We start from the raw sequence: 26,021 nt of genomic DNA on the forward strand, positions 1-26,021 counted from the left end.
GCCACACAGATAGAGACAAACAACCATTCACTCTCACACTCACTCCTATGGTCAATTTGGAGTGTCCAATTTACCTATCCCCACATTGCATGTTTTTGGACTGTGGGAGGAAGCCGGAGTACCCGGAGAGAACCCACGCACACACGGGGAGAACATGCAAACTCCATGCAGAAAGGCCCTTGTTCCAACCGGGGCTCAAACCCGGGATCGCTGCAAGGCGAGAGTGCTTCAGATTTGAAGTATTTTATTTAAATAAATGTGCAAAAAATAACCGAAACACCATGTTTGCCTCATGATAAATACATTTTACATTCATCCAGGCTGCTTGTGTGACCAGTAGTAACTACAAACTGCTCCTAATCAAGTCATGATCATTTTATAATAGTGAGCATAGTGAGTAGAAATAACGGATTTTTGGGTAAACTAAATAGAGTAGTCTTACTTTTTCTGGACTACTTTAACAACAGAAAAGAGAAAAAAAAAGGTGAAAACTGAGAGTTTACCCACTTCTTCAGGGACCACTACACCACTGGGCCCTCGCAACAACATACAAAAACATCACTTCCTGCGTCCACCGAGGAACATAAGAGATGTTGTCTGATATCGATAATAATAATAATAACATCGTTAATGTTCACGTTATATTTTAGTCGTTAGCTGAGGGATTTAACATAAAACTTTGTGAATCTTGAGGCTTAAAAAGATTCAGATTCTTACAGCGACATCACAACTGGCTACAACTCGTATTTACGTTATGTGGAAAAGGTTTTAAGCAATTAATGAACAATAAAGTGAATACATTTGCCAATAAATGGGAAAAAAAAGGACTTGACTTAGCCGGTAAACTCTATATAATTCGTCACGAAACACTCTTGGTAACTTCTGCAAAATGGACAAAAACATCCAAATTCAACACCACACCACAGTCAAAGACTTAATATGGAATGACTTATGAATTTGAAGTCCAACAAAATAACTGTACAGGAGGAGAAAACTTGGAAAAGTTTAAAATCAAACAAACATGTAACAGAAACTGCAGAACAGTTTTGATAATAAGATTAAAATAAAAGCTTGTATGACAGACAGATGTACAGACAGAGCCAGATCTCTGTCTCCGTCTTGTTTTAAGATCCTGGTGAGTGTGAAGGTCATGGTGGACTAGGAAAGGAAACACCACTGTCTCATTGACAGTCATTAAATTGCTTGTAAAAAAAACTCTTGTAAAGACTTTTTTTTTTTTTTTAAAAGACTTGTTTTAGCTCCAGGAAAAAAAAACAATGGTGACCTCAAGACATGGGTTCAACCTGAGCTGCTTCGTCTTCAGGTCACCGAGAGACACGGGGAAGACTCGACACAGCACAGTCAGCACCAGGGCTGTAAAGTCCCAATCGTCTGGTCGATTTATGACCGATATGTTCTGATAAATCGACTTTTAAGTTGCTGTGATAATTTCATAGAGTCTTTGGTTAATTTGATTTCATCTGGAGGAATGTACCAAGTGCTAATGGAGGTGTTTTCAGAGCACCCCTGTTCCACAGGTAACAGCGCGTCTTCAGAGAACACCCCCCTTGTTTTCAGTATTTTGGATTAGCCCAAAGGAGGCAGATAGAGTACGTCCGGTGGTTTTATTTAATTTTGAGCATTTCATTTTTGGCAACAGTCAGTCGTCCTCTAACATCCATGTCAAAGACATCACAGTGTGGCAGCATTTTACAAAAATAGATGCCAATAAAAAAGTCAAATGCAAAGTTTGCCAGCAACAGTTTGCAAATCACGGCTCGACTAGCTCGACTACGTTATGTTGCGCCGTCCGTTTTGAGTATATGAACATATCAGAATTAGCATATGTCATGTCTGAGTCGAAATTTCAGGGCTTCAGTCGACCAAGAATTTCTTTGGTTGATTACAGCACAGTCAGCACTTTACCACTTATGTCACGTAAACATGTTTGCATTACCTGTGTTTTATTATGTTTTATGCACACTAACCTAAATACGCCACGGTTTGTGCTATCGGTAAAATTGAAGTTGCGCGTCAAAGCCAACGTGTGGTTATTATGGTAATTTCACTCGCACTGTTGTGGGAAGCCAGCGAATCAGCGTCTTTGTCACCAGACAGGAGCAAAAAGGCTTTGGTGTTAAAGGGTTAACCTGACTGAGGACCAGAGTATGGAAGAGACAAGTCCTCCACAATAAGTCAGGTCCATTTGCAGGACTCAAAAGTAGACATTTGCAAATGGATGCCACGTTCTGACTGAGTTTTCTCATGTCCCATTTCACGTATTTAACACTTAGGTTTAAATAGAATGTATATTTAATTGAAAACACTGTATATAATTGCACTTCAATGCAGAAATAAGATGTAGATTGGTAGTTTTGATTAATAACTGGCTATTGAAGCTATTTATTCTCATTCAAACAGTTCTATTTTACCATCAGTGAACGTTTAATTGGCCATGAACTGCTGTCCTGATGAAATGAAAAAAAATGTGTATAAATGAATGTACGGTTCCTTTTTCATGCTGTCTAACAATAAATCTAAAAATCTGGGATGTGTTTCAGGGGAGACAAAGAAAAGATAGAAAACATCAGTAGCCTCTGAAGTGATTAAAAACATATTAAAGCCACTGGTTTTCTTTTTAGAAATAAAGACAAGATGAAACTCTTACTACGCTCTCGTCCACTCTCTCGCTCTCTGATGTAAAAGTATATGTATGTAAATTAAAAAAGGTGTAAGTAAAAGTGTGACAGGAATGTTTTTATCTGCAGCATCTCGGCCTCACGTCTGGACGGTATTTGGGCTGCAGACTGAGCGTCTGTAACGAGGACAATCAGACGCATTGTGTCCCAATTTCTTTCTAGCGTCCTCCCCACTGGTCATTCTTCACTGTGATAGTGAGTATGAAGAAGGCTTTACATTTACACTTAAAGACAGTGTCATTACATGAGGTCATCACAGATGTCATGTGTTGGACTTTATGCCGATATCCGATATACAGAGTATAACTAATACACACACATATACATATATATATATATATATATATATATATATATATATATACATATATATATACATATATATATACATATATACATACACACACACACACACACACACATATACATATATATATATATATATATATATACACACACATATTACATTTCATTTAGCAGACGCTTTTATCCAAAGCGACTTACAAGGGAATTGAGTACAACCTGCCAGGGGTGGAGTTGAACTTACGTACGACCATGATGTCATTTGCACACAGGGTACCAGACTTAACCACTGAGCTAACCCACCCCTATGGGGATATATATACATATACACATATACATATGTGTGTGTGTGTGTGTGTCTGTATTTGACACAGTTTGAGTGCTTTATGTCTTTTATTTACCTTTTGTATTTAATTTGACTACTGTACAGCACTTGGGTCAACATTTGACATCAATATTGGACTTTTCTGGCGACACCTGATATGCCAAATCATCAGGAGTGTTTGGGCCGATAACCGATACGGATAAACTGCATATACGTTTTTCATTTAGAAATGTATAGAATAATTTGCCTACTCCGTCACAACAGACGTAGATATTAGAGCTGCAACAAACAATTATTCTCATAATCGATTGCTCGAGTAATCGTTTGGGCCATAAAATATCGGAAAATGTTAAAAAAAACAAAAACATATCAGTGTTTGTCAAACTCAGAAATGATGATGTTCTCGAATGTCTCGTTTTTGTCTTCATTGAGAAAGAATAATAATAGAAGTAGAGGACACTAGCATAGAAGACAACGAGGCAGCGGGAATCACGATAACTCACAATACGATACCTGGTTCACGATACCAATAATTTTCTCCACCATTGTCCCGCTGTAAACTCACTCTTCTTCTTCAGCCGGGTAACTTCCACCCCAAATTTCATTTGAGCAGCGCCACTGTGAGGAGACATTAAGTAGTGACGCCCGACGAGTGAAGAGTGTCTTAATTTGTTAATTAAAATAACGATATTTGCCCTAGCGTATTGGTTATCGTATTGCATGAGAAAGGATGGCGATACATCACCAAATCGATATTTTGACCCATCCCTTACCTAGTACAACTCATTTTTCAAAATATATAGTTTTCTATGTTAAAAAGAACTCACACACGTTTCTGCTTTTTACTGAAAAGAATAAAAGAAAAAAAGAAATAAAAGCTCAGGAAAGGACAGCGGTTCATGGCCAATTTTAGCGCACCTTGTTCGTGTCACACGGGGGTCAAAGGGTGAGTGAAGGAGCCGCGGCGGCAGTGTCACAGGTATAATCCTTTAATCTTTGATTATTATTAACTCAGAGCTTTAACTTTTTGAAATCCGTTTAACCAAGTTTTTATGTGCAAAAGACACAAGTTCCTTCACCATGAGGTAAAACGAAAAGTCTGCAGACGGCATGGCAATTAAATGTGCGTGTGCGTGTGAGAAACAACATTGCATCACCTGGCATCTATTTAGCGGAACAGCGGCCTATGATGGCAGTTACACACACACACACACACACACACACGTCACAGCTGCAGCAGTTAAAATGGCCTCCTGCCTCGCTCCCTCCCGACTGTTTTTAATGATGAATTACATTAATATGATAGTTTTAATGTGTCCCACGGGAGAAATGGCTGCCAAATAAAACCAGGCCCTGTGATGAGCATGAGACACACACCTATTAAAAGTTTTTATAAACAAAAAACACACAGTGATAATTAAATTTACACATGAACAATAATACTTATGTTATGTTGTGAAGCAACTTCTTTATGTGTAAATATAAGATTACAAAGGTTCATTAAATCAACTTCAAAAAGGTGATGTGTTAAATGTATGTTCACTGCTGCCACCGTGTGGCCAAACACCAGCTACTGCAGGTTAAAGTGCAGAATCCCTGATTAATGTGGGTTAGGGCTGCAACAAAGAATTATTTTTCATAATTCATTATCCTGGCAAGTGGCAATCATTTTTCCGGTTAACCTTGTCCTAGTTTAGTCCAGAAAATGTTGAAAATTGTGTCTTCAAATGTCTTTATTTTGTCCACAAAAGAAAAATATTCAGTTTTCTTTGTTAAATGGAGCAAAGAAACTAGAAAATATTCACACGTTAGACACTGGGAAATCAAAAAACTTTATCTAATTATAAAGAAAAACACTCAAACCGATCGAATCATCAACAAATATAGTCGAAAATGAATTTAGTAATTGATTAATCATTGCAGCCCTAATCTGGGTGACATTATCCTAGGATCTTCATTATATTTAGCAAACATTTTTAAACTTAGTCACATATTTGAATCCGGTTTCCCTTGTAAACAAGCTACAGTGTGCAATTCTATTTTACCAAAGAGCAAATCAACTATTGAAGAAAATAATAAACCAAGAATTGATGATGAATAATTACGGGTTTCAGCCCTACTCCTTTTTATTACCCTAATTTACTGTATTTATATCAAGAGATGACAGCTGTGCAGCCATTTTTCCATCAGTTTCCGCCTGGTAATTTGCTGATCCGTAAGAATTTCAGATTAAAAAAAGAAAAGAGACAGAAAATCAGATTCACAGAAGCTCAGAGCAGAACGTTTATCCATAAAAACATGACCGATATTTCAAATTAAAACCCAACATGAACATATGGTTTTTAACAGAGTTTGGAAGAACTGGAAAACACATTATCTTTCTTTTCTGCAGTCTTCTTGGGTGGCTCTGAGCGGCGGGGCCACAGTAACGGCAACAAAGGAAGACTTTGCTGATCCAATTGCAGTCACAATCTCTGAGAACAATACCAATAATATCACGATACAACGATTCTATATGATAATCAATATATTGCATAATAATCACATAGCGATATAACTGAAAAAACCCAAAAATTTTAACGTGAAAAGTTAGGTCAAAGGTCATAAAGTCTACGTATTGAACGTGGATGGATCATTGAATGCATCTCTTAACGTAGTAGAGCTGAAACGATTAATCAATTATTAATCGATTACTAAATTAATCGAGAACTATTTTTATAATCGATGAATCAGTTTGAAGCTTTTTTCATGATTAAGACGAGATTTTCAATTGTTTAAACTTCTTAGATATGAATATTTTCTTCATTTCTTTGCTCTGGATAACAAAGAAATCCTTAAAAGTCAATCATTTTGGTTTGTGGACAAAACAAGACATTTGAGAACATCATCCTTTCCAGGTTTGACAAACACCGATCAACATTTTTTAAGGTTTTCTGATATTTTATGGTCCAAACGATTAATCGAGAAAATAATTGACAGATTAATGGATTATGAAAATAATCGTTAGCTGCAGCTCTATAACGTAGCTTTCTCCACCGTTATCCCGCTGTAAACTCTCTTCTACAGCCAGGTAACCTCCACCCCAAGTTTCCCCTCATTCATTTGAGCAGCGCCACCGTGAGGAGACTTGAAGTAGCAACGCCCAGCAGTTGAAACTGGCAGACTGTTTACTTTAGAGCGCCAGATCGATATTTTGAACCTCACTCTACTAACAACTGCCTATGCTGCAAAGAAACCTATAAGACAATAAGCAAGAAAAAGTGAAAATTCAGAACATTTCTCTGGACTTGCATCATCTGATAACGACGACACAATATTTTTGTGTCTGTTCGGGGGAATGGCGACACTTGAGAGTTCATAGGTCATAGGTTGTAGGTGATGCTTGTGGTTTTAACTTTGTTGTGGCAGTTTCTGAAGGCACATCAAAGAGTCAGGGGCTACTGTTGCCAAAGCTCAACGAAACTTTCTCCTGGGTCATTAATCCACCTAAAAGCAGCAGCATCATCATCATCCCTCTTCGCCATATTTATGTCTGTATGTGACGCCTCATCAGAGCGCTCTGTTCTCCTAATGTCCAGGAATAAGGTAGGAGAGAATTCTAACATGACTTCTTGTTGGATTATCGTAGAGAGACCCAGGCGCCCAGATCTCTGATCTTCAATTATGCTACACTACTTTCCTCCGACATCCACGATCAAGTCCGATACTGGGAATGTGTCGGTCATGGAAAAATCGGTTGAAAATCGGCCTGAGTTTGCGTAGTCTGTTACCGGCATAAGAAATACGTGCAGATGAAACTCAACAATCCTGTGGACTTCAGCTTTCAACCACAAACAAAATGCAGGTACACGCTCGTGTACTCAACATCTGCAAAAACAGCCAAGACGGAAACCAGAGATGCACAGGGACACACATTCATCTGTGTCAGCAGAACCATAAACAGCATCGTTAGGGACAAAAACAGCAGATCGTTAAATTGCCTTTTTTCCGCGTACATCTGTGTCTCTGTGTCCTCCAGGGCCGCTGTGTCTGTGAGCGATGAGGCAAATGCAGAGAAATGACACTACAAAGTATTGACTGAGATTAAAAAGAAAATAAAAAAGCCAAAAATAAAAAAAAAGCCTGGTCTCTTTTATTCAAGGCTAACAGCGAACATTTGGGGGAGGCTCGATCCGTCTGTCTGCCATCTGGTTCCAGTCCACTCCACAGGACAGGACTGAAGCTTCTCACCTGCTTTTGTTCACTAAAACGTTAAAACCACAAGCTGTGACCGACACTCGTGCAACCAGAGCGCCGTCCACCCGCTCTACACTCTCCCGCCTCAGCGCGCTCACCTCCTCCACCTGGTTGATGTGGGATAATGGGCTCCAGATACGATGCAGAGCGCTCGGGTTTCATTGGAGGCAGATGCGCCTGGTTATGGATCTGGTGTTAAAACGGTGATGACATCATGAGCTCACCTCGCTGGAGGAGCACCAGTGTCTCTGGGACACAGACGCACTGTTGGACTTGTTTGACTCGAGGACTTTGTGTGATTTCTCAGCTTCTTAAATGTGAATATTTTCTGGTTTTCTTTGCTCCATGTAAATCATTAAAACCCAAACATTTTGGTTTGTGGACAAAAACAAGACAGCTGAGAACATCATCATTTCCAGGTTTGGGGAAACACCGACCAACATTATTCAACATTTTATGACATTTTATGGACCAAGCAAATACTCGATTAATCGAGAAAACAATTAACAGTTGAAGCTTGAATTGGTGCAATGATCAGTCGACGTTGTCAACAAAAATTTACTTAAAGGCAAAATAGCTTGCCAACACATGGAACTGTTGATAATTGTTACCTCTTTTTCACAATGTGTAGCTGTGTTTTATCTCACCTTCGACCCATATGTGTTGCCCTAAAACGTTGTTTTCAAAAGGATTTCTCTAATAAGGTGACCCACTTTTCAAAGATAGCCTTCTATAGCGACCCAAATCACAATATAAATAATTTACAGCCATATTTTAACTTTGTTTGGCAAATTAGATAAATTACTTAACTTTATATACACAAAAGATCTTTAAAATGTGTCCCATTTGTGGCCCCCCAAACCAGACCTTGTAAATTACTGGTTTAGAAAATATCCCTTCCTTAGAGGGTTAGCTAAAAAGGGGTGTTTAGTTTAGTGATTCATTTGGTTTTAAATACAGTTTCTTGTAGTGAACGCAAAATCAGACAAATACATTTTTTAAAATACACCCACGACCCAGTCTTTGGCAACCACAGCACAACAGCATAAAGATAAATCATAACCCAAACGCACAAAGTGACGACAGATGCACACTTCTACACATCTACAATCACAGTAAAGTGCGATCAACCAAAGAATTGATCGCAGAATGTCTGACTTCCTCACTCACTTTCTGCCCCGTCCTCTTCTTCTTTACCAATTCTCGCTCACTCTGAGAACGCGAACATACTTCCAAGTGCCTTAAATTTCTGATAAAACATTGCGATTTTGGAAGGATCTCAGTGCTAATTGGTTTCACTTAAGTTCCAATATTTAAGAAAGAAAGTAAATGGCCTGGATTTTGGGGCTATCTTTGCGGTATTTACTAGGCTGAATTTGCTTCGAGGGATTTGGCCGGTTCATGACAAGAAATTAGCATCGTAAATAACTTAAAATTAGAACAATAATCCTCATGGTGTCACATCACCCGTCACCAAATTTTCATGGCAGTTTTCACTGAGATACGACATTAACTGCGTCTAAAATTAGGAGTTGGACAGCCGATCAATATTACTGCCCTAATGTCTCTCATATGGCAGGAAACAAGACAACTACACAGACACACAACAGATGGGATTGAAAGATCAGTGCAGAGTTAAATATTGACAGTCAAAATCAGAGGCTTCATCGTTCTCAAGAATAATCTTGTGAATGAGCAGAGTTGGTCAAACCCGGGGGAACGCAGTGCTTCAAGGTGAGTTCAGTTTGCCTTCGAGTGCAATTTACACTGCACATGTCGACTTTAATGAGGGATGGTTTTCCCTCCAAAATCACCTGGAACCGTTTCATCTTGGAGTGAAAACAGCTTTGTCTCGCCAACTTCCAAACAAGTACCCTGAAACTCCACGTGCGTACCAGACGTCGACTAATGACCGAGTTAAGATTGAATTTGCCAAATAAGGTCGACTGACAAAAGATGCTGTAAATAAACCATAACCTGCGGTTGCCGCATCTGACCTGCAGTTTCAGCTTATTCATTATTTTCCAGACTCAAATTTAAGAGAATAAAAAACATATTTGACGACTGTGACAACTTAAATCTTTATCTTTGAATCCAAGTGAACATCCAGACCAAATTTGAAAGGATTCTCTCATAGTGGTCTTGAAATATTGCCTTCACAAAAAATTGGACACCACCGACCTTAATTTTTGAACACCAAAATAGTACATCCTTGAGGTTTAACCTAAGTTTTTGCCAAATTAAAAAAATGCTACCTCCAAGACGTTCATTTGTAAGATATCACATTCACTAGCAACCCTAAGAACAAATGGACCGAGCACTTTGTGTGCAGAAGTCTGATGTGTGCACTTTTGTAGTCAGAAATCTGAATTTCCAAGGTTGGATTTCCAACTCCTCGGAACCTCGGAGCAACCACAACAACCAGACATGAGATTCCAAGATAACTGGAGAGCTTGCTACGCTGTTTGTGTTTGAAAAATACCATGTAGAGCTTTGTTCTCATCTGGTATCACCAACAATAGCTAGCCCGAGATACATTTGTGCTTCTGGAACTGGAAGGTGGTGAACTTCTGATGTACCTGGAACACAGGTATGTACCTGAACGCAATATTCCATCACAGGGCCAAGGAGATGAACAACCATTCAGGAAAACCAACACGCAAATGGGGAGAACATGCAAATTCCATAAAGAAAAGCCCTCGGTTTCACCGGGTCATGACCCCAAAGGCAATAGTGCTACCTTCTACTCCACCATGTTCAAAATACCTTAAATCTTCTTCACTTTGACACTTGGTTTGAACTTCTCCAGAACTTCTCTAGTTGCCGCCACATCATTGGCTGATAAGATGTTTGCATTTAAGACCAGTGGGAACAGTAAAGAAGGAGCTGGTGAGTGTACAGTATGTGCAGAAATCACAAAATCCCCCATATGACCTCATCAAGTCACGTCTGGAACTGTGGAAATCCGACAACAACAACAACAAAGTAAACTCAAAGAGGATTAGAATCACATGAGCGGCTTTTTACACTCTGCCATCTACAGTCAGTCGCTGAAAACACACCGTGGAAGAACCTTCAACACCCATGAATCAATCGGCGTGCTGTCACCTCGCAGGTCTAATCCCGACTCTCAGGACGACGTCTCTGTTTTTGTGTCTCCAGACGATAACAGAGGAGAAATGTGTGGTGAGATGCTGTGGAATCAGCCGTGACGTGACTCAGACATCTTGGCAAAGCCACCAAGGAGAAGATTAATGACAATGCCGGGTGGATTCAGCCACAGTTAGCGTGGTTCCTAGCCACTGCTGTCACCGTCCTGATGCAGCAAAGACGTTCCAGACAACGCAGCGTTTCATGGGATTTAATTTGAGTTACAGATTTCTCTCTCTCTCTCTCACTCTCTAAAAAAAAGGGGAAACTTATTAATTAAACATGCTCTTCTTTAGAACTGGTTAATGAATATCATTTAGTGCCTTAAAGCCAAATATGACATCATGGCTGAGACTGATCTCACACCAAGCTGAAGAAGATCTGACAGAAAACAAAGTGTAACCCACAGAGACAAACATAGAAGTGATGATAAACACTCGGGATGAGCCGATATTGGTCAAAATCACCGGAACTAATGATTTATTTTCAAAATCGATTGATCTGTCGATCATTTTCTTGATTGTTTTGTCTCAAAATGTCAGAAGACGTCTAAAAAAAATCCTCAAAATGTGGAGATGTTGATGTTTCTCAAATGTCTCGTTTTGTTCCAAAACCAAAACTATCATCTTTTAAACTATCTATTCACTCCTAGCGGTTTCGGCAATCGGGAACCGGGAAATTATCACTATTTCACATGAACAAAGGTCAACTGAGTTGGGTTTTTCTAAGAACAATACCAATGCCAACTTTTTTGGCCCAAACATTTAGCCAACTTTGATTTTAGTGTTTGCTGTTTTACAACCATTTTGACAGTTTGCTTTCAACAATCAGTTATTTTGGACCAATTTTCCCCTCAAGTTTCATCATCACCCCAAAAAAGCACTTAATGATGTGGTGAGACACAAACTTGTTACAGACTGCTGCCAAAAAAAAGAAAAAAAAAGGCACAGCTTTCATTTTGTGGTTTCTCTTGAGAACAAAGAGGAGTTTTCTGTTTCATAAGAGAAATATGTGTTTAAAAAGTGTGTACATAACAGACGAAGAACTTTAAGTGCCTTTTTTATTCAGAAAATTAGCTTTCTTCAATGTGAATGTGTTCTGGTTTTCTTAATAAAGTAAATATCTTTGGTTTTGTCAACAAACCAAGACATTAAGGGATGAAGAAATACAAATGTGAGACACACATAATTGAGAAAATAAATCAGCAGATTAATAGATTGTGAAAATAACCATTAACTGCAATCATTCAATTAAATTAAATTAATGACTTCATTATTATCAGTTAGGTCCATAAGAGGTCAGAAAAAAGTAGAAAAAAAACCCCACTGTAAGTATTTGTTTTTGTCTACATACTTTTCACATTCACAACATTCAGCCAAAGAAAATACTTGTTAGGTTGTTGATGTTTTTCTGATGAATTAATCAGTTATCAAAATAGTTACGGATTAAATTAGGGCTGCAATAAACAAATAGTTTTATTGTAGATCTCAATTAATCGATTACTTGTTGGATCAAGAAAATGTTGGAAAATGGTGAAAAATTTCACTTTTTTGATAACGATACGGCCTTTCAAGATAAAAAACAAAAATGTTTTACTGGTTTCTTTGTTTGACATGACTTAATTAAAACCAGATTATAGTCAGTTAGTTAGTCAGTTTTTTAGACAAAAGTCAGTTTTCTTTTACCTTTGCCGTTTCAAAAAATATTTTGAGTTATTCTGTTGGTTGTTTTCTCGATTAATTGATTAGTTATTCATACATAAAATGTTGGAAAATGGTGAGAAATTTAACTTTTGTTTCACAATCATAAAATGTATTTAACCTTTTAAAACAAAACTCATAAATGTAATAAAAATCTGGTCTATTGTTTAACAGGACTAATAAAAAACAGATTATAGTCACTTTACATTTAAAAAAACAAAACACTCAAACCTATCAAAAAACGCGGTTTTATCGACACCGTCCGCTAATAAAACTAATTTAAGCTCAAATATAATGAATTTAACGGTTGCTGTGTTTGAATAATTAAAGTGTGCGACTTTTAAAAGTGAAGTTTTAAGTGTGACTCAGCAGAAAACACAGGAGCAGAGAATTCTCCACAGGTGCTAGCTTACCTGACTGCTGCGTCATCGTCATCATCATCCCAGAGCCGGACTCTCCCTCCTCTTCCTCCCGTGACTCAGCAGGTGAAGCAAACGACGACGTCGTCACGAGCCACCACACACAAAACGTCCATTTTAACAACATCTTTACTCATTTAAAAGAAAAATAAACACGAGCTTGTTTCCACTGGTGTTTTCCTGTGTGAGGTTTCAGCACGAGTGACTCCTCATCCTCCTCCTCCTCTTCATCTCCTCCTCACTGAGCAGCAGATCATCGACGTCACCTCACTCTGGCGCCCAACCAGCCCAACACTGGCCACGCCCCCTTCCCCCCAATGTGGACCAGAACCGCCTCCAACCAGTTTTGTACTTAAGGTTTTGTTGTTTAAAGAACAAAAAGCAATATTTATTAACAAACATTAATAATTAAATATTGTTTAAAAAAAGAGTAAACTTACAGTAAGAATACAAGATTAAAGGGATAGTTCAAAAGTTGTGATATTATGTGAATAAAGTTGTGATAATACAAGAATAAAAGTTGTAATTTACGTGAATAAAGTTGTGGTATTACAAAATAATAGTTGTGATATTACAACTCTTTTCCCCTTTTTTTAGTGATGCATGTTTTTTCCTTTATTGTATTTTGTTTTTAATTTAAAAAAAAAAACTACATTAATCCTCAGACACAGTGTTTACATCGAGAAACAAGAACAGAAAAATAAAATGTCCAAAAAAAGATGAAATATTGTTGAAACTTTGTAACTTTTACTGACACTATAACTGAGAATAAAGTCGAAATATTATGACTTTTTTGGCTATAACTTCCTGCTTGTTCAGGTGTGATTTCAGGATGACGTAACAAGGGCGATTTTAGCCACTCAAAGCTGCGTTTAGCAATGTCATAATTTGGCTAGCTTTTAGCTAACTTCCTGTTTGTTCACACTTCCCTAAGTTTAAGTTTAATGGTTTTTTTGTACAATAAATGCACAATGTGTTTATGATATGGACAAGATTAGCATGCTAGTTAGCAAACCAAGCTATAAAGGTTTGGTAGAAAGTGGAACACGCAACACTTTTAATTCAGAATTCCGACTTCTGACGCAGACCATTTAGGATATTGGTTGTTTAGGGATAAAGAAGAAGTTTTGACAGAATTTACAGAATAAAGGAAAATAAAGCACAACTTGACCAAAGTCTGGAAACAACACAGCTTTTTATTTCGTTTTTCTATGTGGGGAAGGCGTCATGCAGTCAACGTCACGACTTCAAAAATGCCCCGCGTCTAGGTTCAGTGTTTGTTTTTCATTTCCTTTTCTTTTTTAAATACAATTTGTGCCTCAATGTGTGTGTGTGTGTTTAATATATCTGTACATCATATAATATATTTACAATTTACAACTCCTCACACATATATTATGTAAAATTTGGTCGCAGTCACACCTAAAGCCTGAACCTGGAGTCTCCGGAGGGTTAAAGCTACAGGGCAGGTGAAGTGTCGTTGTTGCATAGCCCTACTTTAAGTCAACAGTCAGCGGCAACAACACAACTCTGTAGAACTTCACCCACAAAAACCCTCACACGCAACACTGCTCCCAGTGGACAGGAGGTGATAGGACGGAGGGGACCCACGGAGTCTGGGTGGATATTATGGCAAACATGACACGTACTGTAAACTCACTGTAGTCAGGTTCTGACAAATATCTTAATATTATTATTAAATTTTAAAAAAAATGGCACTTTCTTCCATTGAGAGACTAAATTCTACCCACGGACTGGCAGTATATGTGAGAGAGAAAGGCAAATACTTACCACACATCCTGAATCAAAACGTACAGACACTAGTTTTTTTTGTTGTTTTTTTTTTTGGACATGTTCAAGACCCTGGCATGCACTATGTTTGCTTTACTTTGCATTTTTGATTCACCAAACACAAGATTCAGTACAAACAATTCATTTTCTTTCCTTCTTCATTTTTTTTTCGTACGACGTCAGTCTGAGTCTCAGCCATCTTGGAAAAACGAGGCACTTGGTTTTTTGTGTTTTTTTTCAGCCACAGAAGAGTTTGATCTGGTTTCCGATGTTCGTTCCCGAAATTCACATCTGGTGAAAAAAACTCTGGTTCTTCTCTAACCAAATCCCTTTGTTAAGATATTGGACAAATCGATTACTATGGAGTTATGGTAGGATTTTTTTTTTGAAGCGTGGTCGTGTGAGCGCCCACCTCAAAAGTCTATGATGCCACTTTATTTTACTGTTAGACTGATTTTTGGCACAGGAAACGGAAGTTTAAAAGTCACTCACTCTCCCACACCAAAGTCCATAGAGAAAATCATCGTTTTTAGCTCACAGGAACACGGTAGCTGCTGGTCAATGCTGCCTCGTGTGGTCATTTTGTGTCACTTATGTAAATCACAACAATCATTTTTAAACATCGAGGTGATAAAATAACACATTTGAACGTCGTAATGGAGCTAGAAGTGGATTAAAAAACTCCTCTGAGCTGTGACATAAAATTGTTGATTTTCTCTATGGAGTTTGGTGTAGGAGCGAGAGCTGTTTACAAACCTTAGTTTCTAGTCAGGAAAAAGCTGTTGCCTGGCACAGGGGGTTCACACAGCACACTGTACGAATCTCATACAACCACACTACAAAAAAAAAACTGAACCATCCCTTTAAAACCTAAAATAAATCAGCATTAAACCCTGAAGAGCTGAAGAACACAACGAAGAGAAGAAACATAATTTGGTGGTAGCATCAATATGATCAAGTTTTAACTCTTGTCAGAAACAACATGGAAAACATAAATAAAAATGAAACATACAGAAGTCATAATAATAATAAAAATAATAATAAAAACGATAAAAACAGTGTTGTGAGCAGTTGTATTCACACCAGGAATGAAGGGCTTTTGGCTTTTGTCTTCTGCTCCAACACTGATTTTACTGGCAAAGGCAAAAATACTTCAGGGTTTTTTTTCACATGTGCTATCGTTTCAGTGCAAGTAAAGGGGACACAAAGAGTCGTCAGAGTCTTTATTCCTTCAAGAGTTTGTTGTATAAAAAAAACAAGAGTAGCTCGACAAAAAAGCTGGAATGATTTCTGGTCCCCGTTTACAGCACGTTCTCTTCTCCTTCTCCGGCTTCACTGTACAACACCGACGACCCGTCTGTCTGTCTGTCTGTCTGTCTGTCTCTCTGTTCTGAGCCAAAGTTAGCACCAGTCCTCCTCGTCCCTCTCCCTGAGACTTCCTGCTCCTCTGCTGCCCTGTCCGGACACAGAGTTGAGGGTGAAGTGGTATCCGTTGGGAACCACCCGGCCCTGTGTGACGGGTGCGGCAGCAGCAGTTGCGGCTGTGGTTGAGGCAGTGGTTCTGGCAGAGCGTCCTCCTCCTCCTCCTCCTCCTCCTCCTCCTCCGTGGCTGCTCACAGCGTCCTGAAAGTCCTCTGTGTCCTCTGTCCGGTTTACATTAGGGTCCGAGCCGATGCGGGTGACCGGTATCGGGGACACGTGGTCCCAGAGTAATCGCTCGTGCTCTGAAAGGCCGCGGCTGAAGCGAGTCTGGTGTCCCGTCGCAGTGGTGCCAGCACTGGACAGGAGCGGTGAGGAGTTGGCGGTCTTGTAGGCGACGGCGGGGCGAGGGGTGAGGGGCGTCTGTGGCAGCTGCCTGCGACTGCGACCCGGCGTATTCAGATCTGAGGTGACCGGGCCAGTTCTACCCACGCTGATGCCATACTGAGAACACAAGATACAGAAGGTTGAGCAGGTCACTGTGAACTGGCATTGATAAGATCACAATCTTTGACCACCAGAATCTAATCCGTTCATTCTTGAATCCATGTGAACATTTGTGGCAAATTGGAGAGGATTCTCTGTCGGTGGTTCTCAAGATTAAGATCTTTTGACCACCAAAATCCAATCTGTTCAACCTTGAGTCCAAGTGAACATTTGTACAAATTTCTCTGCAACTGCAATCTTTGACTACCAATAAATGATCCATTCCATCTTTGATGACCAAAATTTTATCCAATTGATTTTAGACCCATTCTTGGGTCTAAAGTAAATATTTGAGCCAAATTTGAGAGGATTCTCTCGAGACATTCTTAAAATTACAATCATAATCTGCTCATCTGTGACTCCAAGTGAACATGTGTGCCAAAAGGTGATTGCAATTTTGTGACCACCACAATCTAACCCATTCATCCTTGAATCCAAGTGAATATTTCTGCCAAATTTGAAAGGATTCTCTCGAGACGACTTTAGGATTACAATCTGTTCTTCTTCTGTGACTCCAAGTGAACATTTGATTTAAATTTGAGATTCTCTCCCGGTGGTCTCAAGGTTTACGATCCTTGACCATCAATATCTGATCCATTCCTGCTTGTGAATGTTTCTGCCAAATTTGTAAAGACTTTCTCTCAGCAATTGCAATCTTTGACGACCAAACTCTAATCTGTTCTAGGAACATTTGTGGCAATTTGGGTAGGTTTCGTTGAGATGATATTACGATTACAATCTTTGACCACCAATATCAAATCGTTCATCCTTGAGTCCAAATGAACATTTGTGTCAAATTTGACAGGGTTCTCTCTTGAGACGTTCTTAAGATTGCGATCTTTGACCACCAGAAATATTTGTGTCAAATTTGAGAGGATCATCTTGAGAGGTTCTTAAGGTTATGATTGTTGACCACCAAAATGTAATCTGTTCATCCTCCAGTCCAAGTGAAGGTTTGTGCCAAATTTGAACAAATCCTCTAAGGACATTCTTAAGATATAGAGACAGATGGAACAGAATGAACAACCGGTCAGTTTGGAGGCTGAACAGCCAAACACCTGCGGGAGCGTAACTCACCAGTTTAAATAACCCAGAGTCCTGTCCTTCACCAGGAGACGTGGATCTGCTGGGACCAGCTGACCTGGCGTGGCACTGCTCCCTGCTGCCGTAACGCTCACATGAGTAGTAGCGCTGCTTCTCCCCGGCCGACGAGTGGTGTCTCCTCTCGTGCGGCCGGCTGCGGTCGCGCTCCCTCGGCCGCTCTCTGGACAGACCTTCGTCTGAGGGGTCGGTGAACGAATCTGGAGGTCGAACACATCACATCGTCGCATGAGAACTTTAAAGACGGCAAACTATCAAATGTGTTTAGCTTTGTTTCAGGGGTGCTGAGGGATTCATTTTGTCTAAAAATCCAGTTCCTTGTCGTGAATGTGAACCCTGCTCCTCAGATTTTTGATCAGATTAAAGGTTGTGATCCGTGTCTCAGTTCTGCGATGAAAACACTATCATCGTGTTCTTGTAGTGTCCGTTTTCATTACACCTCTGATTAAAGGGAAATGACTGATGTTCTTTGTGTGTGTGCGTGTGTTTGGCATAAAGCAAAGCACTGTGGGGAAATTGTGTTGTTTCGGGCGCTGGATTAATTCCAGTTTCCAGATTAAAGCTGCGATGACAGAAACACAGAAGCCCATTCATCACGGCGACGTGTCAGATCTCCTGTAAGGACGACACGCTTTGAAGAGAGGACGCCGTCCCCGTGAAGATGGAGAGGAACAGAGCTGCTGGATGTTCTGCAAGGAAAACCAGCAGGAAACATAAATCCTGAGGCTTTTTCATCCCCAGCAATGAAGACCAGCTGCTGCCCCCCAGTGTTGAATTACTGCCTTGCGGTTCTGAGAAGCCTCCACCAAAGTGTTCAACGTCAGGATACTGGGTGGAAACATGTTTGTCTGGTCTAAATCATCTGTGCCAAATGTGTGAGGTTTGCTTTAAGGTAATCCAGGTTTCTTCAAGGTCACGCTGACCTTGTGAAAGACCACCAACATCCAAGATAAATTACATTTGTGTCCAAGTGAACATTAAATACAGTACTCCTGAGATACTGTCTTTAAATTGTCAGTAGAATTTTTTGACCAGTAAAATCCAAGTGAACGTTTGTGACAAATTTGTAGGTTTTACCTGCAGATTTTTTGCTAAATTAAATCAGTTTATCTGTGAATCCAAGTGAATGTTTGTGCCAAATTTAAAAGAAATCCCTCACGGGGTCCATGAAATGTCACGTTCACAAGAAAGAACACTGTTTTAAAGGCCATAGTGACCTTGACCTTTGACATATGACCACAAAAATGTAGTGAGGTCACCCTCAAGTCCAAATGAACGTTGTTGCCAAATTTGAAAATATTCCCTCACAGTGACCTTGAACATTGATCTATGGCCTGGAAAATCAAATGTGTTCATCTTTACTCCAAGTGAACGTTTGTCTCAAATTTGAAAATGTTCCTTCATTTAAAAGATAAGGAGGACATATTTTGAGGCCATAATAACATCAATCTTTCCAAAATATAATCAGTTCATTCTTGAGTCCAAGTGAACGTTTGAGCCAATTTGTGAATGTGATTCTCCAGAACTCCATGAGGGAAACCTTTCAGAGGAAACAAGGTTTGTTTTCAAGTTGCCAAAATGATGTTGATCTTTGACTTTTTTTTAAATTAAATTCTGATCAGTTCCTCTTTGAGTCCAAGTGAACGTTTGAGCCAAATTTGATAAGATTCCCTCACAATCTTCATGAGGTATCACGTTCACATCATGTGGGGTCTTTTAAAGCCACAGTTACCTTGACTTTTGATCAGTTTAACCGTGAATCCAAGTGAACGTTTGAAAATGTAAAGGTTCCCCCAAGACCTTTACAGGTTGACCAACAAAGTCCAAGTGAATGTTTACAGCAACTTTTAAAGGGTTTCCTCAAAGTTCCTGTTCCTGAGATCACGCGAACAACAGAAAAATTATTTTCTGTCAGGTCACAGTGACCTTGACCTCTGACCACCAGAATCTACTCAATTCTTTCTCAAGTCCAAGTGAACATATGAGGGCAAATATGAAAAGGATTGTCTCAACATTTCATCATTATTCAACACCTTTGACGACCAAAATCTAATCAGTTCATCCTCGAGTCCAAGTGAACGTTTGTGTCAGATCGGAGGTTTTCTGGAGGTGACACGTTCACAAGGATAATAGGAAGAACAGTAATAATAAAAAGAAGAAGAACAACCCAAAAAACATAATACATAAAGGCATTCACTACAATCCTTGTTCTTCAACTTCAGTGTTCGAGCCCTAAAATCAAGAACTACGACAGTGCAGCTCTGCGCTGTAATAAAGAGACGTTCAGAGACAGAACAGAAGGAACAGTGGATAAAGAACTTCCATCTTCTCTCTCTCGCTCTCTCTTTCTCTCTCTGTGCTGATAATCTTGTGTCTAATCCTGGGCTGAACCTCAGCAGAAACCCTTTACCTTCAACCTGATCATGGAATTTTAATCCGATAAAGTATTTCTCCTCTCTCTCTTTGTCTCTCTCTGTGTTAAGACATCAAAGTGATCTGGCTTCTGATTTGATATGAATTGTAACATTACTGTGATATGTGAATTAAAGGGTTTTCTTTTGAAGTGCCATCTTATCTACAGTATGTTTGACTAAGGCTAGACTCTCGTATAAACTTCAGAATTAAGAATTAAAGGTTCATCAATCAATAAATCCATATTTGCAGCTTGATCTTGCTGTAATTTCTACCATTTTCTGCCTGGAAACTGAAGTTTATAAACCGCTCACTCTCCCACACCAAAGTCCATAGAGAAAATCATCAATTTGACAGGTTTTTAACATCACAGCACACAGGAGTCTGTTGATCCACTGCTGCCTCCAAAACTAAGTTCACGTGATTCATTTACTAACTTCGGCTTTTGAAATTCTTCGTTCACATTTACCTCAGTGACACAAAGTGACCACACGAGGCAGCAGTTAGACCAGCAGCTCCTGTGTCCCCGTGAGCTAAAAACGCTGATTTTCTCTATGGAGTTTGGTGTGGGAGAGTGAGCGGTGTGTGAGTGGTTTATAAACTTCAGTCTGTCTGACAGTGAGATAAAGCTGTGAACATATTCTTAACATATTATAGACTTCAGTTAGTATAGATTTTATTCAATAAGCTTTTTATGAATTGGTTAAATTGTGATTTCTGTGTTTATTTTATTTCAGTCTCACCAACAGTGCTGGACGGCTGCACTGACGCCGCTCTGTCCACAGTCTTCTGCTTCCGGTCCTTGTCCTTGTCCCTGCGTCGGTGGCAGCGGTGGTGGTGGTGATGGTGGTGGGTTCTGTCCTGACCCTGAAGAACGTGTCCCGGCCCTGTCGGGGACTGGGCGTGGCCGGGCCGCTCCAGGTCATACTCCCTCAGCGCGGCCTCGTGGTGGCGCAGGGGAGTCAGCGAGGACGCAGAGCGCTTTATCGGACTGAGGTCGACGATCGGCTGTGAGGGGAAGAGAAGGAGAGAGGCGGCGTGAGAGAGAGAGAGTGAAGCAGAAGCACTTGTTCTGGATCACCAACATCATCCACGACACACACACACACACACACACACACACACGACACCACCAGCGGAGGAAACCTTTAGTCCAAAGACCAGACGGTAAATCCGTTCTTCTCCAGGAAAATATGTAGGAAAAAGTTTGAGAAGAATGAACACAGATCTGAGACAGAACTTACAGGAGCTGTAAGTTTAACAGAAGAGAAGAAGATGGAGTGATGTCACTGGACAATTCTTTTCTCTTTTGGTTTGAGACAAAACATTAAAACTCACAGGTAAGTTTAGGCTTTATAGCGCCACCTATGTCTCAAATCAATGGTTGTCATTGTGGTCACAAGGGTTGTAGAGCTCACCTCATATAATCTACTTCACCTACTGTCTTGTCACCTTTTCAAACAGAAAACTCACACAATTTGTGCCACTTTGTAAACCACTCACGCTCCCACACCAAACTCCATAGAGAAAATCATCAATTTTGACATCACAGCTCACAGGAGTTGTTGATCCACTGCTGCCCCCGTCAGTAAGATCAAATGTGTCATTGTGTGATTCGGTATTCAAAATCCTTTGCTCACATTTACCTCAGTGACACAAAGTGACCACACGAGGCAGCAGTGGACCAGCAGCTCCTGTGTCCTCGCCTGCTAAAATCACTGATTTTCTCAATGGAGTTTGGTGCAGGAAACTGAAATGTAAAAAAACTTTAGTTTCTTGAGGGAAAATAATGTTTAATGGCAAGATGAAGCACATAACATATGTTTTAAAGGTAATCAACATTTTAGCTTGTGTCGATTTGATAAAATTAGTCTTTTGTTAAGTGTTTTCTTTATTTTCACTGAAATACTTCAAATAAATGGAACTTTCCCTTTGATAAGAGGTCAGAACAGAGTCAGTGAGGTCATGTGATCCACTGTTATTGTAAATAATATTGCTTGTAGCAGCTTTAAAGGCTCTATTTTTATTTAAATCGCATTGACATCACACCATCTTGTAACTGTTTCAATGAGGAACTGGAACAGCAGCAAAGATACGACCCCCCCTGCTGGTCACTGTGAGGATTTTTGTGTAATTTCGGACTCCGATTTGATTTGAAATGATGAGGTTTTTTGTCCAGATTGATGTTTCTGCTGTTCCTCTCGCTCCTGCCTCACAGTCCCAAATATCAACTTAACAGCACTGTAAAAAAACAAAATATTCACGTTATTAAGTTGTTTTATCTCATATACGCAGTCTTAAAATCTTACCTTGTCAATAAAAATGTATTTTACATGAATAAAAGCACTTTTGTTGCTTTCTTTCATGTTTGATGTGTAGAAAAATAAGATTTTAAGACTGAAAGAAATGTCACATGACAGATTTTCAGTGATGTAATTGTTGTTTTTCCACAATTAATTACACACTGAAGCAAAACACACTACTACACTACATGTACCATGTACCATATACACAAAACCACATGTTACCACAGTGTAATACTGCACTACTGTACTTTTTCTTTGAAGTGTTGCTGTATGACGGGCTGTTACAAACTCAAAACATGGCCACTGATCAAAAGGTCATCGAATCTATGTTACAAAATCTATATATTTTTTTATTATTATTGTTTTTAACAACAAAAACTGACGTTTCTAAAACTTTATCTCTCCTGCTGCTTTGCTGCAGCAAAGTCCAGTGAGAAAATCATCATTTTAATTTTAAGCTACTGCTGCCTCATGTGGTCAGTTTGTGTCGCTGCAGTAAATGAGTTAGTAAGTTAGTAAATCATGTGAATCATGTGAAGTTAGTGATGGAGGCAGCGGTGGATCAACCACTCCTGTGTCTCTGTGACGTAAAATTGATGAGTTTCTCTTTGGACTTTGGTGCAGGAGAGCAAGTGTATTACAAACTTTTTTACAAATATTTTTTCTATGATATATTTTCACTGTATATATATATTTTTTTTCCTTATTAGGGACTGGAACATGAATTTGTTGTGTCTTTGTTCAATGCTCATTCTCCCACACCAAACTCCATAGAGAAAAGCATCATTTTTAACATCACAGAGACACAGGAGTTGTGGATCCACCGCTGCCTCCGTCAGTAAGTTCACATGTGTCATTGTGCGACTTCAGTGTTGGAATTACTCAAAGTTAGTAAATGAAGCATGTGAACTTAGTTTCGGAGGCAGCGGTGGATCAACAACTCCTGTGTCTCTGTGATGTGAAATTGGTGATTTTCTCTATGGAGTTTGGTGCGGGAGAGTAAGAGGTTCACAAAGTGAAATAAACCTTAGTTTACAGGCAGAAAAGGCTGTAAATGAGCGAGATGACATGGTTAATGTATTCCTAAGATATTGTAGAGTTAAATTGACACAGATTTGAGCCTTTTGTTAAGTGGCTAAAATCAGCGTCACATAACCACACTTCAAAACAACCTGAACCACGTCTGAAAAAGCAGGACAGAGATTTTACAACAACACGCGTGAACATTGTTGAATCTGATACTATAAAAGTGTGTGTTTGCTTGTAACTGTGTCGATCAGCGTCTGCGTGAAATGACCAGTGTGTTAATGTGGGAGTGTCACTATCACGATGGCAGTGTGAGGGTGAGAGAGAGAGGATGAAAGGAGGAGGAGGAGGAGGAAGAACAGAGTGGAGGAGGAGGAGGAGGTGGTGGTGGTGGTGGTGGTGGTACAGCAGGTGGTGGTACATACTGCCAGGTGGGTCCCAGGGGCGTGGCGAGGGTAGATCCGCTATCAGACGGCACACACAAGAGGGAGGCGGGCAAAACATTAGCAGTGGGCATTGAAATCAGGGTCAAAGAAGGGAAGACAGAAGAGGAAGAGGAGGGAGAAGAGGAAGAGGACAGACTGGAGGAAACTTCCATTTTATTCCTGTTAGTGATGTAGTAATGTCCGTCCTCTGTAATCTGATCACATGTGGAGAGCACAGGGCCGTTCCAAGCCTTTGTGGGGCCCTAAAATTAATTTGATTCAGGAAGGAAGAAGCCAGTGCTTGACTTTTATAGATTATTCAATGTAACCCCTTAAAACTACATTAATTATAGTTATTTACTAGGGATTGACATCGATATCGGTCCATACCGGTCCATACCGGTCAGTATTGGTCAGTATCGGTCTCAGTATCGGTCTCAGTATCGGTCAGTATCAATCAGTATTGGTCCATATCAGTCAGTATTGGTCAGTATCGGTCTCAATATCGGTCTCAGTATCGGTCAGTATCAATCAGTATTGGTCCATATCGGTCAGTATTGGATCACTGGATCTGATATCGGACAGATACAAATGTAGAATCCAAAATAATCCATGCTTCACTTTACACTATGACTGTAAACATGTAAATAAAAATCAGCAAAAGCACTTTAGCTGAGTCATGTTTGGGCTCTTTAGCACAACAATGACACAAGAATGATGTTTTTTTAAATGACTGGGCACAAATGTGTCGTTAACAGCTTCATACGTTCATAAATGTATCGGATTAATGTGCACAGATTATCGTTAGCACGTCTGAACGAGGATCGAGAATCATCGGTTTTGTTTTTGTTGTCGACAGTCATGTCACTCAGAGAGAGAGAGAGAGAGAGAGAGAGAGAGAGAAACATGTGACATTGACACGTAAACATGAACAAGCACATGTGACACAGACACATGAACTTTCATCATTAAAAAACATTCATATAACTGTTCACCTCACTCTCCTCTAGGGGGCAGTACAGGAGCCGGTTTGGACCAAATTTAACTCTGTTAATCCCAGATTAAACAGGTTTAACTCCATTTTTATTCAATGTCGTGTCTGTGTTTGCACCAGTTTCATTAGACTGTAAAATAACAATAAAGGCTTTTTATTTTTTTCTTCTTCATGATCCAGTTAAATCCTCAGTGTTTGAGTGAGTGAGTGAGTGAGTGAGAGAGAGAGTGAGAGAGTGAGAGAGTGAATGGAGAGATCTTAGTTCTGCTCTGTGCGTCACGAGCCGTGAAGATCTTACGTAATACTCAGCGTTGAGTCGAGGAAGAGACGCCGCTCTGTAGTGAGCGTCCAGACCTGGGTACGCTTCTGTGTCTGAGACGTCCTCCACCTCCACCTGTCTCAGCTGCACCACGTCCTGGTTCAAGAGACACGAAGACACAAAGACACAAAGACAAAAGACAAAAGACACATAGACACAAAACATGAAGACACGAAGACATGAAGACACAAAGACATGAAGACATGAAGAAGAAGGGAAGAAGGACAAATAATCATAGGTGAACAGACTGTAAAATAACAGTTTCAGCACGATTCTGGTCAAAATCACTAAATCAGATATCGTAAAGTAAATATGACACCCGAAATAATCCAATAATCCAAGTTTGTGATATCAGTGTAGGTTGTTGTGATATCGGTTTAGATGGTTGTGATATCGGTGTAGGTGGTTGTGACATCGGTGTTGATGGTTGTGATAGCGGTTTAGATGGTTGTGATATCAGTGTAGGTGGTTGTGATATCGGTGTTGATGGTTGTGATATCGGTGTAGATGGTTGTGATATCGTGTTAGATGGTTGTGATATCGGTGCTGATGGTTGTAATATCGGTGTAGGTGGTTGTGACATCGGTGTTGATGGTTGTGATATCGGTTTAGATGGTTGTGATATCGGTGTAGGTGGTTGTGATATCGGTGTTGATGGTTGTGATATCGGTGTAGATGGTTGTGATATCGGTGTTGATGGTTGTAATATCGGTGTAGGTGGTTGTGATATCGGTGTTGATGGTTGTGATATCGGTGTAGGTGGTTGTGATATCGGTGTTGATGGTTGTGATATCGGTTTAGATGGTTGTGATATCGGTGTAGGTGGTTGTGATATCGGTGTTGATGGTTG

General features: G+C 39.8%; 2 protein-coding genes across 12 annotated transcripts in view; both read right to left on the minus strand.

The window, feature by feature from the left end:
* The window catches only part of si:ch211-196i2.1 (collagen alpha-1(I) chain), a 94,717-nt gene extending 81,644 nt beyond the window's left edge, over window positions 1-13,073 (minus strand). Inside the window, exon 1 of the mRNA XM_058617624.1 lies at window positions 12,827-13,073. Within this exon, the coding sequence (XP_058473607.1) occupies window positions 12,827-12,959 (133 nt within the window). The 5' untranslated portion in view covers window positions 12,960-13,073. The remainder of the gene's footprint in view (window positions 1-12,826) is intronic.
* Window positions 13,074-15,833: 2,760 nt separating this feature from the next.
* The window catches only part of cacna1bb (calcium channel, voltage-dependent, N type, alpha 1B subunit, b), a 114,051-nt gene continuing 103,863 nt past the window's right edge, over window positions 15,834-26,021 (minus strand). For 10 of the 11 annotated variants that reach the window (XM_058617622.1, XM_058617619.1, XM_058617615.1 and 7 more), the window contains 5 exons: window positions 25,151-25,267; window positions 23,859-23,897; window positions 20,845-21,109; window positions 17,666-17,889; window positions 15,834-16,546 (listed from right to left, as the gene is read on the minus strand). In XM_058617622.1, the coding sequence (XP_058473605.1) occupies window positions 16,025-16,546; window positions 17,666-17,889; window positions 20,845-21,109; window positions 23,859-23,897; window positions 25,151-25,267 (1,167 nt within the window). In that variant the 3' untranslated portion in view covers window positions 15,834-16,024. The remainder of the gene's footprint in view (window positions 16,547-17,665; window positions 17,890-20,844; window positions 21,110-23,858; window positions 23,898-25,150; window positions 25,268-26,021) is intronic. The other variant, XM_058617617.1, reaches the window with a different exon arrangement.

This window comes from Solea solea, chromosome 19 (genome assembly GCF_958295425.1).
Source record: "Solea solea chromosome 19, fSolSol10.1, whole genome shotgun sequence".
Lineage (NCBI taxonomy): Eukaryota > Metazoa > Chordata > Actinopteri > Pleuronectiformes > Soleidae > Solea > Solea solea.